The sequence below is a fragment of the Tiliqua scincoides genome, chromosome 4 (genome assembly GCF_035046505.1).
Source record: "Tiliqua scincoides isolate rTilSci1 chromosome 4, rTilSci1.hap2, whole genome shotgun sequence".
In the NCBI taxonomy this organism is placed as follows: Eukaryota; Metazoa; Chordata; class Lepidosauria; order Squamata; family Scincidae; genus Tiliqua; species Tiliqua scincoides.
Genome location: NC_089824.1, coordinates 102,079,106 through 102,093,059, shown reverse-complemented (window position 1 = coordinate 102,093,059; position 13,954 = coordinate 102,079,106). Strand labels below are relative to the sequence as shown.

The 13,954-nt window shown below is 40.9% G+C and overlaps 1 protein-coding gene across 4 annotated transcripts in view; it reads right to left on the bottom strand.

Annotated features, from left to right (window-relative positions):
• Nucleotides 1-1,036: 1,036 nt before the first annotated feature.
• RALGAPA2 (Ral GTPase activating protein catalytic subunit alpha 2) overlaps nucleotides 1,037-13,954 on the bottom strand; it is a 190,102-nt gene continuing 177,184 nt past the window's right edge. For 3 of the 4 annotated variants that reach the window (XM_066622982.1, XM_066622983.1, XM_066622985.1), the window contains 2 exons: nucleotides 12,137-12,176; nucleotides 4,651-4,695 (listed from right to left, as the gene is read on the bottom strand). In XM_066622982.1, the coding sequence (XP_066479079.1) occupies nucleotides 12,172-12,176 (5 nt within the window). In that variant the 3' untranslated portion in view covers nucleotides 4,651-4,695; nucleotides 12,137-12,171. Of the gene's footprint in view, nucleotides 4,696-12,136; nucleotides 12,177-13,954 lie in introns of all 4 variants that reach the window. The other variant, XM_066622986.1, reaches the window with a different exon arrangement.

Genomic DNA, 13,954 nt, shown 5'->3' with positions numbered 1-13,954 from the left:
GCACTTAACTCAGTGGACCTAAATATTAGTTTGAAGGTGAAATTATTGTGAGTGTAAAAACTTAGACTTAACCAAACAATAAAAGATGACTCACCAAATGTTAATTCTCCAATGAAAAACCCCCCATATACAATCTGAAACAGCCCAAGAACTTTTACAACATGCTGATAGCTGCAGAATATGACCAGGTATTCAAAGGACAGGAGATAGCAGTTCCATAAGAGATGCACCTAGAAAAACAGTGATCCTCAAAGGGATCTTGAAATGGTGCTCTACTAGTAGTAAAAGGCAAAATATGTTGTGGTCACTCAATGTCCAGCTTAACAATCCAAATCAGACCTGGGACACCTTTCGTTTACATAAAGTACCAATTACAAAGAGTCCATGATAACCCAAAATCTGCTCAGCAGGGATTGGAAAGTGCTAGGAACTGATTTTTTAAGTACAGGGGCTGATATGGTCTCCTTATAGTTGATTAACACAGCTGCTACTTTAAGAACATAAGAACAGCCCCACTGGATCAGGCCATAGGCCCATCTAGTCCAGCTTCCTGTATCTCACAGCGGCCCACCAAATGCCCCAGGGAGCACACCAGATAAGAAGAGACTTCATCCTGGTGCCCTCCCTTGCATCTGGCATTCTGACATAACTTTAAGACAATACTTTAAGGCAGAATTCAAATAAGAACTACATTACAAACACTAAATTGTGCCAAGGCAAAGAAATGGAGTACTTGTATGTGCTAGTTTGCCCAAAAACTTCTGAGAGAAAAGAATGATATGCATGAATGATAGGCTAAAACATTCAAGTGTAGTTTGTATCCCTAGTTTAAAGGCTTCTGTTTGCTGCTTATACAATCACTTGCAAAGTTGTAGCAGAAATGCAGATAATTAGGAACTCTTTAGTACATATGCAAGAAAACTTGGTTGCAGTCCTGTTTAGTCACTCAGTTTTACTTAAGTTCATGTATAATTAATATTCTCTTGTAAAAATGACTAGTGTATTTGGTGTAAAAATGACTAGTTTATTCGTCATGAACTCAGCCAAAATTATTTAAAAAAGAAACACAACTATTAAGTACACAAGGCTTACTTTCCTAATTCGCTGTGTGGTCACAACTAGAAAGCAAAACTGAGCATTTCAATCAGGAAGTTAACAGTAACCAGAAGTATTAACATGTTGCCAGCATTAGCAGGAAGAACATGAATTTCACAAAAGAAGATTGTGTGTTTAATTTGAAGGAAGTGGCTCAAACAGAAATTTTCTTGGTACTCAGTTGTTTGATTCAAGTTCCAACCTAATTTTATTACTAGTTTTAGGTATTATCATAAAATATAGCTTTCAATTTTTTTTTGCTAAGAATAAATAAACTGCAGACATGAAAATGTATATTCTCTAAATATATATATTCACAAGACTTAAGATTAAAAAAAAAAACAGCTGCCACTGGGGCAAGTAGTCCAACTTTTAGGAAGAAAGAATTCCTTCAGGTTAAGATACACATATGGACACTACATATTACAGTTTAGAATTGCATTTTGGTGTTAAAACAAAACAAAAAAATCCCAAACAAGTTGTACATCAGACACACAGATGGTTTAAAGTAGACCTGAGAACAAAGAAAAATCACAGAGAAAGGGCGCAAATTTTTCCTCCCTTCCTCCAACTGGCCAATCTCAAAATTCATTAAGGTCAAAAACTATACACACCACACATGCGCGGGGGGAGGACATTCATTTCAGGGAAGCCACAGCAGCTGCCAAAAGTCAATTCAGTGATGATTACCCTCTGAGTCTTCACAGCTTACACCATACCTATAAATACGAATTAGGGCTGCTGTCTTCCTTTAAGTGTCATGGAAAGTTCTGCACTGGAGGGCCATTGGCTTCAACAGAGCAAGCCTTTTACACACCGCTAGTTTCTAGCAATGTTGGTCCTAATTACTGTTGCTTTTATTGCATCAAAGTTTAATGAATACTGGGGAAAAAATGAAATTTTGTTTAAACTTAACCTAAATGGCCTTCGTTGGGTAATTTTTTAATGCATTATTTTCAGCAAACTCATAGGATGCAATTCTAAGGCACCCTTGGATTGGTGCAAGTCCCTTGAGCTGGACCAGGAGGGTTGCAAACATGCTGTAAAGCACACTTGCACCTCCTCAGGAGTCAGCTGGACTGGTGCAGGGATGCGTGTCGACCCATGAAGGCTGAATCCAGCCTCGGTACTGACTTTGACAGGGAGCCTTGTGTTGGCTGAGATCGGCCGACGCAAGGCTCTGGAGTGGTGGGGAGGGGAGGAGGTGGGAGGGAGGTGTTCCAGGGTAGGCAGAGGGTGGTGGAGAGCAGTCCTGGGGGTGGGCAGGCAGGGAGTGGGAGGCAAGGCTGGAACCTGGCCGATATGCTGGATCCCCCAATCCCAAGCATCGTGGAACAGCTACAAGCCGCTCTGCTCTCCTCTTACGTATGCCACCTCCAGAGGTGGTGCAAGTCGAGGAGACCTATTGGGGCTGCAGTAGCTTATTTGGGAGTAAGTGGAAGAGTTTGCCTTGCCTCTGGCTGAGCCACTTTGGGGCCCTATCTTGCGCTGGATACAGTGCAGGCCTCCTGGCTTGCCTGTTCCAGCCAAGGTAGGATGGCGCTGTTAATCACTGAGTGGTTTTAACTGAGCAAAACATTTGGTTGTTTTTATCTAGTATAGTTTCCAAAACCTTCAAGTCACATATAGAATTAAGGATACTTTCAACTTTAAAGTGTGACTAGCAACACTCCTTACTTGCTTCAAGTCATGCACGATTTAAAAAAAGTAGCATGTGCTATATTTTCTTATCTACATTAAATCACAGTAATTTTTAGATTTTTTCCTCCACACCAGAACAAAGAGGAATTAGTCATTGATTTTAACAACTCGAAGCACTGTATGCACTAGTGTTCCTGACACTATACTGAGTACTATAAAACTTAATTTATGACTGTAAAAATGAAGCTGATGAAAACCAAGCCATCTACATTGAACTATACATGGCAACATTTAACCAGTAGCAAATAGACTATAGCTTGGTAAACAGGCCTGAAAAAGTAAACATGTTACTTCATATGTTACTATAGGGTTCGGGGAGCTTCTCAAGCCACTGCAGTAATATTTTGAAATTTGGAGTCAGGAAAGGCCAGTGTGACTGGCTCCACCAATGGTGTTCCTCACTACACACATAAAATGAAGATAAGACATGTTCATACATGGCCTTGGGAGGTATGGTGTGGGATCCATGTTCACCCTCTTCCACTGCGCCAGTAAAAACTGGTGGATCTGATCACATAGCAAGGCTACTTGCATAAAAATGTACTTGTTCACAAAGAAGGATCTATGACTAGTGGGAAGGGTACTTGAACCTTAATATGGCTCTGCTGTATGTATGAGATATTGCCAGCGTGTGGGTGAACCAATCTTATTTTCATACACTCTGTCGAGCTGTTCTGGATTGATTTCAAGATAAAAAGCCTTGGCAAACATTACGTTGAACCATATTTTTTCCATAGGTCGACTGAGAAGGCCATTCTATATTTATTACATAATAAGTGCTTTTAGACAGAATTAAACCAGATTACAGCAGCTAATTGCGTAACAGGAGAGTAACTGATTTTGGTCCAACTTTATCTCAAAAAAATTTAGAAACAGGAACTCTTGAGCTGGTTCTCCAATATTCTGGCATGTGCCATCTAACTTAAATAAAGATTTTACATGGTATATTAACCTTGTGTTGTGCATAAAATAAAATGTTAATCAAGCAACTTAAATCTCATGCTTGCTGTTTTATTCAGCTATCAGTATTTTTCTATATAGATAATTCAGAAGTTACTTAAGCATCCTTTGTTATGTGCATAACAATATTGACAAATAATGGAAAAGAAATCAAATGCCTGAAGAGATGCAGAACAGCAGAATCATTCATTCTTCCATCCATATTTAAAGAAGGAAGCCTAGGCAGGATCCAGTCAAAGTGAAACTCTTTAGTCCCATTGATTGCAGTGGGAAAGGATGAGGCATTTACTCAGCTCCCCCACTGACATCACCGGGACTTAAAAATGCTTCACTTTAGTGAAACTGGACTCTTCATTAGCAGAAGTAAAAATAAGCCATCACTTAGCATCTGACACTAAATTTTAATTATAGAATTGTGTCACAGTCAGAAAATTAGTTGCGTTTTCAATTATTCTTCAGCATCCTCTTCCTGAGATGTGCAATTGCAATTGTTAAATAAAGCAAGAAGAAAAGAAGTAATTTATCACAGTCAAATAGTAAACTTGCCGAAAGAGCTCCTGATCGTTGCCCTGATAGCAAGAACGATCAACTGAGATGCATATTGCATAACTCAGATGATCAAAGTGAACATTTATGTTTGAAACTTAAGGAACTCTTATTTCATGGCAAAAGTACTTCATTGTTCAGCCTCCAAAAGTTACCACTTCCACTGACAGAGTATAATGATTTAAGGGAGATTGTGAAGGAAATGTCTCCTTAAATTGTCTTCAGCTATGTAAGTGCTTTAATTGGAAGATTTGCTGAGAGCACTGGCAGAGCGGCGCAACTTCCCAGAAAGTTTGCTTTTTGTGGCACTTGTTAGCGTTGGTGCCATCTGCTCTGTTGACTCTGTCCCTACAGATGCCGTAAGATCAACACTCAGACTTGTAGTGAGACAGCCTAAAAACAAAATACAGAAAATCTTGTTAGAACAAAAAAGTGTTTTTAAAACAACATTTATATCTATATGATAACTGGTTAAGAAATATATAACGTGCATTTACTAAGAATAAATTATTTGGGGCAAGAACAAAAAATAGAAGTAGAATCTAGATTAGATTTGTACTGGCCCAATTTATCTCCATGGGTGCTTCCTGCACCAGCTTTTCTCTTTACAAGCAGAAATGCCAACAATTTGGTGCCATTATGTCTGTTCCCTTGCCCCTTTCTACAGTTACAGATTGTGGCTGTAAGTATCTTCGTGTATCCAGTACAAAGTAGATCATTGGAAAATAGTCAAACTCCCAAAGTTATAAAGACTGTGAGTGCACTAACAAATAACAGCACCTGATCACAGAACGAGCTGAAATATAAGTTCAGAGACAGCACACGTATAGCCCTTCTGAGCCTGTCCACTTCAGAGCGGAGGTGAGAGAATGCATGTTTTTGTGTTCACTCAAGTTTAAAAATTCAGTACATGTAGAAAGGTAACATAAGAGGAAGGATGGGCCTGACACTATTTTGCTGCAATCCTCTCCTGAGGACCCAGTGCCAGAAAAACCAGAGTTTTCAAGCTGAAAAAAAGGTAAGTGTGTTGGGGGGAGGGGGGAGACCATCTCCTGTACAAAAGCCTTGTCAATCAGCAGGTACAATGAAGGGTCTCTGGCTCAGCTGCTGTCATTGCTTTAGGCTGCAATCCAATATTACACTTACCTGAGAGTAAGTTCCATTGAAGTCAGTGGGGCTTACTTCTGAGGAGGCACAAGGGAGTGCCCTGTTAGAAATGTTTCCTAAGTATCCAATCCCATCCATTTGCGTAACTTTGCACAAACTGTGCTGCTTTAACACAGCCCCCTCCAATCACCAAAAACTTTAGCCAAGTAACCACTGACTACAGTCAAGGACAACAATGCCTATTCCTAACAGTATTGCTTATTATGCCAGACTGCCTTGCAGAAGTTCAGCTGCTGCCGCATGATGCAATTTGTAGAACAACATGCCCACATGAAACTACAGAGGCAGCATCACCAGTGGAATTACTTCTGTGCAAAGGTTAGCCAAGCATTTGTTGCCTTTTACATCTGCACAGGCTGCAGAGTGCTCAGGTGTATCAGAGTAAGCCTGACGTCAGATCCTAGCACGTGCTTTGGCAAAGTGAAACTTGGGGAAATGTGTCTAGACCAAAAGATCTAAGTCATCTTCAAGAGTTGCCTGGAGAGTGCTGTGCCTTCTCTCTGGAGACAGGCACGTCAGCCACTGCCTAGGATAGTCCACAATACAACACTTGGCATGAATTGTTACTACAACATTGCAAGCTTCAAGGTATCTGCTGAATAGCTCACAGTAATGACTCACCGTTCATTAGCTCACCGTTATTAACTGAAAAAACCAGAAGTTTTTTGTTTGAGATTAATATCTCAAACAAAACTGGTTTTTTCAGTTAATAACGGTTGAGCCCTCCTTCATGTCAACAACAACTTCAAGGGGAGAGACAACTTGCAGTCTTGTGTAACTTAGCACTAAGGGCTTGTTGTTGTTTTCCATACAATGCATGTTTGAGATAATAATTATATCATGTGCCTTATTTACAGGGGCTGTCCCGAAATTTAACTCCTACATTTCATTTCAGGATTTCATAGGAGTGTTGCCATTTTACTTAAGTTCCCAATCAGTCATTCCCCAAAGGCCTATGATGACTAGTATTCAGAAGTAAATCTCTCTAACAAAACATTATTTAACTAAAAAGGTAGCAAGAACATTTATTGTACATGTGCGTGTCTGTATGTACGCAAGACAGCGAGCATGCAACTCTGCTCGTCCCCTGGTTCAATTATAATCAGTGCCCGAAGGAATAGAAAAATGCATGCTGCAATCGAGCACAGTTGTTGCTACTGTGGCTTTGACGTGTCTCAAGAGGCTTCTGCAAGTGCAAAAGCCATTTCATCAGCTCTCTTAGTAAAGTGCTTTTAAACAATGTTGCCCATTTACCTGCAACTCTTTCATATATAATTTTTCTATTACAATTGAAGTACTACAGACAAATTCCTTGTGAGAATGGAGAATCCTGTCAACAGTAGAAAACTTTGATGTGTATCAATGAACCCTAAATGCTCCCATCCTACCACTGCAAGTGCTTTGATTTGTCAAAATATTTATGTCTCCTCTAAAAAGAGTGGTCCAAAGTGGCTTCACAATTATACTTAAAAAATGATAAAGATTTTATCTGTGTTGCAAGATGAAGCTTTTCATCTATGCATAATCTCTTTCACCTTGAGGAAACAGCAGGGCAATTCATGACCTAATCACATGATATGTTTGTGCCACAGCCCAGTCACATCATGTTGTATCTACACGCCTGCTTACCATGACAGGAAAGCTAGGATGAGACTGGAAAAATATCTACAGAAGGTGGGTCTGCCATAATGTGGTCACACACTCAGGCAACAGTTCTAACTAACCAAGCATATTAAACAATATTTTCAATACCCAAGTCACCCATACTTTCATTTCTGGGGCACAGATTTTGAATCTTTGAATACAGTGGAACTGGAAAAGGTGTAAAAGAGAGCAACCAAAATCATAGGTAGTCTGGGGCAGCACCCTTATAAAGAAAGGTTACATGTTTTGGGGAATTTTCAGTGTAGAAAGAAGGCACCTAATGGGCGGAACTGAGACATATGAAATCATACATGAGATTGATATAGGGTAGTTCTCCCTCTTGTACAAATACCAGAACCACATCCATTAAAATGGACTGGCAGGAGAGTCAGAACAGACAAAAGGAAATATTTCTTTACCCAACACATAATTAGTGGAACTCCTTGCAACAGAACATTGTGATGGCACCTGGCCTGCAACTCTTTTACAAGGGGATGAGACAGATTTATGGAGGAAAAGTCCATCACCAGTTACAAGTCATGATGACTGTATGCAGCCTCCAGTCTTTAGAGGTAGCCTCTCTCTGAATGCAGGGTGCAAAGGAGCAGCAACAGAATACAGCAGTTTTCCCAAATTTTTTTTGCCTGGCAACTTGCTTGATCTACTGGGCCACTGGCCACAGCTCCCCATTAGGGCTACAATCCTATACATTGTATAGGGCAGTGGGTTTTTGCAAGGATTTCGTGACTGCCCAGGGAGCCATGGCTCACAGTTTGGGAATAATTGCAATACAGATAGATATCTTGTTCTCTTGAGCACTCCAGAGACCACTGTGGTGGACCACTGTGAGATACAGGAAGCTGGACTGGATGGGCCCTAGGCCTGATCCAGCGTGGCTCTTTTTTAAGCTCTTATGAACCAACAGATTAGATGCTGTTCAACAGGATCTTAAGCAGTCTGGAAACCCAAGGTGAAATATTAAAAAGGCCCTACTCCTAGACCTGACAGCCTGTATTATTGTTATTGGGGTGGTGCTTTCACAAGCCCTAAAGGGTTTTTTCCCCACACCCATTTCCATATCTCTGTCTGTCAGGCAACTAGCCCTTGCCACCTCTGACCAACAGCAGTCCTAGGCAATCTCCTTCCCATTCATTTTAATGAGTTAGCTCAAAAGTTTAGTGATTATGTACCCACATTTCAATCCCCGAAGCATCCCTAGCCTCTCTCCCGACAGCATAAAGCAGTCCATCATTGCTTCACCTTCTATAATATATCAAGCTCTTTCATGACTAGACAGAGTCTTTGCTATCTTTTGCATCAACAAAGCCTTGCCCCCTATTAAGGGGTTAATCGTCCTGTATATCTTAGGCAGTTCACAACAGTAAGGAGAAAAGACTATTTTAAGGTGGTAGGAGGTATGTTTGCAAAGTGCTAATATTTGTGCATACAGTAAGCTCCCTAAAATATGAATTACTAAGTAGACTTAAAGCACGTTTACTGGCTATCACCCCAGGATATGTACCAGGAAAAGCTATTACATCAGCATTAGATTCCAGATGGAACCACTGCCTAGTGTTACACTACTTACTTTGGCTATAGGAAAGCAAGTTCCTCTTTAAAGAGGATCATAACTTCTGTGTGATAACACATGATGCAGAAACATTGGGTCTGCTGACTAGGGACAGGTCTACCAGTGATTCTAGAGAAAGCACCTTATTAGGGCTGGAAAGATTCCAACCAGCTGCCTGGAACATCCAGCCAGTAGATCTGCACTCATTCTCTCAGGTGCAGATTGGAGAAAATGGACCATTTAAAAAAACAAAGAAGACAGTTTGGAGCTCTCCTGCCCCGTTGATTTACTCATAAGTAAACCCCTTAGGCTGCCACTGCATTCCATATAAAGAATTGTCAAGTACTACTTTTCTACTGTACTGCTCAAGCCTTAGAAGAACTTGGGCAAAATTTGGGCATTTCAGGGTAGGGACAGGGCAGAATAAAAATCTTATAAAATAAATAAAATTCACTTCTGATGGGGACAATTATGAATGGAGAACTTGCAGGGAATAGTTAATGAACTCCTTGCTTCCGAACTGCTCCTCCCAGTAGCTCCCCCCCCAACAGATTTTAAATGTGGGAAAAATACTTATTTAAAAACTTAAAGGAGCCATGGGGTGAGGGACAATTTGTAGGGGAGGAATAGAGAAAGTCTTTTTCATTCCTGAATGCTTCCATCATAAGTGGCTTTTTCTACTCTAAATGGGTCATTCGGCTACATGTATAGTTGGTCTTTAAATGTAGAGTATTAAATAATAATTAAATTTATGCTTTCGTTAGAAAATGTAACATACTTCCCTTGCGTGTTTATTTTAGTCCATCACATGTGAAATTTCTGCTGTGGGAAAACTAAGATAAAGTTGACAGTAGTGGAATGGCAATTTGCCATTTGGTAGCAGGGTGGTAATGGAAGGGCAGTTTGCAACTCAGAGTGTGTCAGTGTGTTTGACAGCCAGGAAACGTAACAGGCTTATTCAGGTTACCAGATAAAGGTGCGCCAATAATGCCCAGTGCTTACAGGATCCCATTGCAACTCTTACTGGAGCCACCTGGCTTGAAGTAGAGGGGCAGATTCAGACTTGTGGGATCATCTGTTATGTTTTTTACTAGAACCATGATGTCCATCAACTGGAGCCAGATGCCAACCATGGGGGGGTGGGCAAATGTATATGCCGCCTTGGGGATTTGTCTCAGCATGGGAAAGGCAGGATGTGAATGAATGAATGAATGAATGTGGTATCAAAGAGCAGGGTGCCTCTGAGCACATGCTCAACCCAGGAATTTGTTTTCCATACCAGATCACACAAGATCTGTGTCCTTCTGCACAAGAATGCCACTCTTGGTTTGTGCTGTGAGAGTTTAAAAGGCAGATTGATAAAATCAGCAGAAACAATATTGGAAGGCATCACACAAATCAAATAGTGCTAGAAATCTGCACTCATCTTACTTTACCAGGTATCACATTAGAGGCAAAGAAATGAAAGTAGTTAAATTTTTTTCCTGAGATATTTTATTACTTCATTTCTCACCTTGGTGTATATTCTAAAGCAAAAATTCCAATTATTTACTTACCTGTATTTATACCTAAGTGAGCTATTGGAATGAAAAAATTAAATCAACCAAAAAAGACAACCATAAATACAATTACTTTTTTGCTTTGATAGAACTGGAAAGGTACTTCACTTTCCTTAAAAGAAGAAAGGAAGGGTGTAGTGTTTTACATTCCTGCAGCCAAGCAGAGTGACAGATGGTCCAAATAATACCGTTTTTCCCAAATGAGCAAGCTCAAGCAAGATTCATGCAAACATCCAACAAGAGCACTCCTGTGCATATGAAACGCTGTGCAATGCAAACAAGCAAGCGTGTGTAAGAAAGGACAGCCACACCTGAACCTTTGCAATCACTCATAAAATTCCATCAGCCTTTCAAGGCTGTGCATTCCATCAGTCAAAACTTTCTTCTGCCTGGTGTGCAACTATGCAATCAGCCTCATAGCCTGCCTTTAAACAGGTCTTGATTGATGGGAAGAAAACAGCTGGAGAAGATAAAGTCTGTTTTACACATATTATAATTATTCAACTTGTAAACCATCTAGCACAAGTCCTAATTGCTTGGATTTTTTTCTTCTGAGGAAACATGGAACTTTAGCGAAAATAAATGCCCCCCCCCCCAAACAGAGACAGAGATAACACATAAATGACTAGCACATGACTATAAAGTTTTCAGAGTGTTCAGTCTGCAGGTGACATAGTTTTTATCTAAATCTTTGTAAAACATCTTCACAAGAGGGCGTTTCACAACAAAATTTAACTTCTTGGATTTGGAAGACATACATCAGGACCCTGAACACACCAAAGGAAGCGTATTTCACTGATGTCAACTGAACTGCTTCCAAATAATGTGCTTAGAATCTGAGTGTAAATGGGTTAAAAATTATGATTAATGAAAACATACCAGCCTTTGGTGCATATATGCTTTGCCCTCCCTTAGGGATACCAGTTAGCCATCACTGCTTACTAAAAGGTAATCTAACTTGGAAAATAGGACTAACTAGGCAGGGGTGCTTTCCAGCTGATGTATGAATGCAGTAGAAAAGCATCCATCAACGTGATGAGCTGGCCCTTTGACAGGATATTCTTGAAGCCTCCTCAGATCCACTCATCGGGGAGCTGGCTGTGCACGAGTTAATTCAGAGCCTCAGCAGCCCAGCCCAGCCCAGCCAGCCACGGAGCCCAGCCAGCCACACTCTGCTCTGCTGCGGGCAGCTTCCTTCCTTTTCAGCCCTGCACTGGAAATTACCCAAACAAGCAGAACCAAGCAGGCTGCAAAGGTCACACCTGGCGTGTGGCCAGCCTGCTCTCCAGCTCCGAAACGGCCCCCCCAATTGCCAGGTTCAGGGCAGCCTGTGTTTTCCCCCTTTTGTTTCTTTTTTCCTCCCCCAGCTGTTCCATTCATAGGCTCAAGCTCAGCAATCTGCCCTCCCCAGAAAAAGAGCCCCTTATTAAGCCGAGCTAACTCAAAGGGCCAGCACAGCACGTGCCGCTCCTTATCGGCACCATCTCAAGATCCTATTCCATGGTGCTTAGGCGACAGAAAAGTAAATGGACTTAACTCCCATTGGCTCCCCTGCAGCAATTCAAACAAAAGTGCAAAGCAACAAAGACATTTTCCACTATGGCAGGTGTTGGTGTCAGATTCTGCCTGAAGCAAACAGGAGCAGAAGAAAGAAAAAAATATGTGCTTTCCAGGGAAGCTTAGACATGCAGGGGCAAAGAGAGCGAGCAGGAGGATTCTGAGCACTGCTGCTTCACTGGGTGGGCATCGCAAGGGTCACTTGTTTCAAGTGCAGCACCCAGGGAAAAAGGAAGAGACCAACCCAGATGAAGTGAGGGCTGTTTCAGCCTGATGCAAGCAACAGAAGGAATCTGGTTAGTAAATTGAGCATGACGCCATGTGAGCAGCCTCTTACCTTTCTCAATTACTGTAATGAGATCTTTATATATTTTAATCTGAAGGGAAAGAACACAAAATCATGTAAGTACGGGAATAGCGCACCTGCTGCTCTAATGACAGCCTTGTACACATTGCTTACCCAGAGTTATTAATGGAAGAGAAACACACACACACACACACACAAGTTGTGCAAGTTAACACGAGCTATGCTGCTGATGCATTTGGAATTGAAACTGATGAACATCAGCATAATTACGGAGTTAGATGTAGGAGGTACATTATGTTTCCCCACTACTGATTGAAAATTAAGAGTTTGGAAACAGTGATAGAAAACACTGAATCCGTCATTTTCTTCCCCTGCACAATACATATAGTATCTGCATTATATTCCATCCCTCCAGTTTGACTTGCATATGCTCTCCCAGCTCCGTACAACAGCCTAAGAGCTAAAAATAACTAGACATTAGGTGGTCTACATGTTATAAATGCAGGCTTGTATTGAGCAGAGAAGCTATATATGGAGCATTAACTCTTCATATGCATGTAGTTCCTAGATTGGAGCAAAAAGCACTTCCTGTACCAGCACACAACCTACTTTATGTGCAAATGTGATTTAGTTCCTACCTTTACATTTTCACTTGGTAGGAATGTGTGGGGTTGGTGAGATTCTGACATTAGCACTGTTCAAAGAACTGAACCTGCAAGGAGGTTTCATGATAGCAAGTGGGATCATGACAGCAAGCTGCAGTCCAGACCTGTGGGTGTTCACACCGGACAATTCCAAACTGTATGCATCCCTTACAGGGAAGAAAGAGCAAAGAGCGGATGCACGTATAGTCTGTAGCTACCCAGGGGCTGTACAATCAGTCTAGTGAAAGATCAGAACATTAAGATGGGGCTTTTTGTTGTAGTCTGGCTCCCTTCATATACATCCACTGCAAGTATGATAGGATGAACAGTGTTTAAATAAATGGCAAATTCTAGTCAATATCATTGTAGGTAAAGTCCTCATCTTGTTGGGCAATGGGCCAAACAGCTACAATAGGCAACTAAAGAGAAGCCACAAGCCACATATTTCTTTTGTTTTGGACATTGATTTCGAGATCATTAAGCATTTTGATCCTCAAATACTTGCCTCCTAGAGAACAGTGCTGGACTTTTTGTTTCTAACAAAATGCAACATATAAAAATAAATAAGCCCAGAGGCCATTCTTATCAGTGGTTTTTTTTCGTAATCTTGCTTTCAGTTTGCTTCAGGATGCATAATGGCAAACTTCTTTGAGGGTCAGGTTGGGCCAAAAGGTGAGGTACAAACTGGACATTTAAACAAATGTTTCTCTATAGAGAGAAGGATGCATACATACTTATGCATACATATGCATTGGAAAGAAGTATGCCACACACAGCGCATGCAGAGTGGACAAGCTTATCTTCCACTGTAAGCAAATGAAGTGGGCAGCTGCTGTCTGCAATTGCATTATATTCTGCATAGGAAAGAGTCTGGTACAGAACAACCAAATACAGACTCTCTTCCACACCTCACTTGTTGGTAATTTTAGCAAATAGGTTTACATTGGTGACACTGAAAGAAAAAAATTGATTTCCTTCAAGTGTCACTGGAGTCTAGTCCCCTGAGGGCCTAACCTTGAATTCAGCAGCATATCATTCTGCTTTAAGAGAGCATTTCTTAAACAAAATGACAAATTGTATGACAAGGCATTCTTACCCTCCCCCCCAAAGTGTAAAGTAACATGTTACCAAATTTTACAGTTAAGATGATTAAAACTCAATTTCTATCCAGTCAGTCTGTCTGTAAGGGTCTAAGTGGCTCACA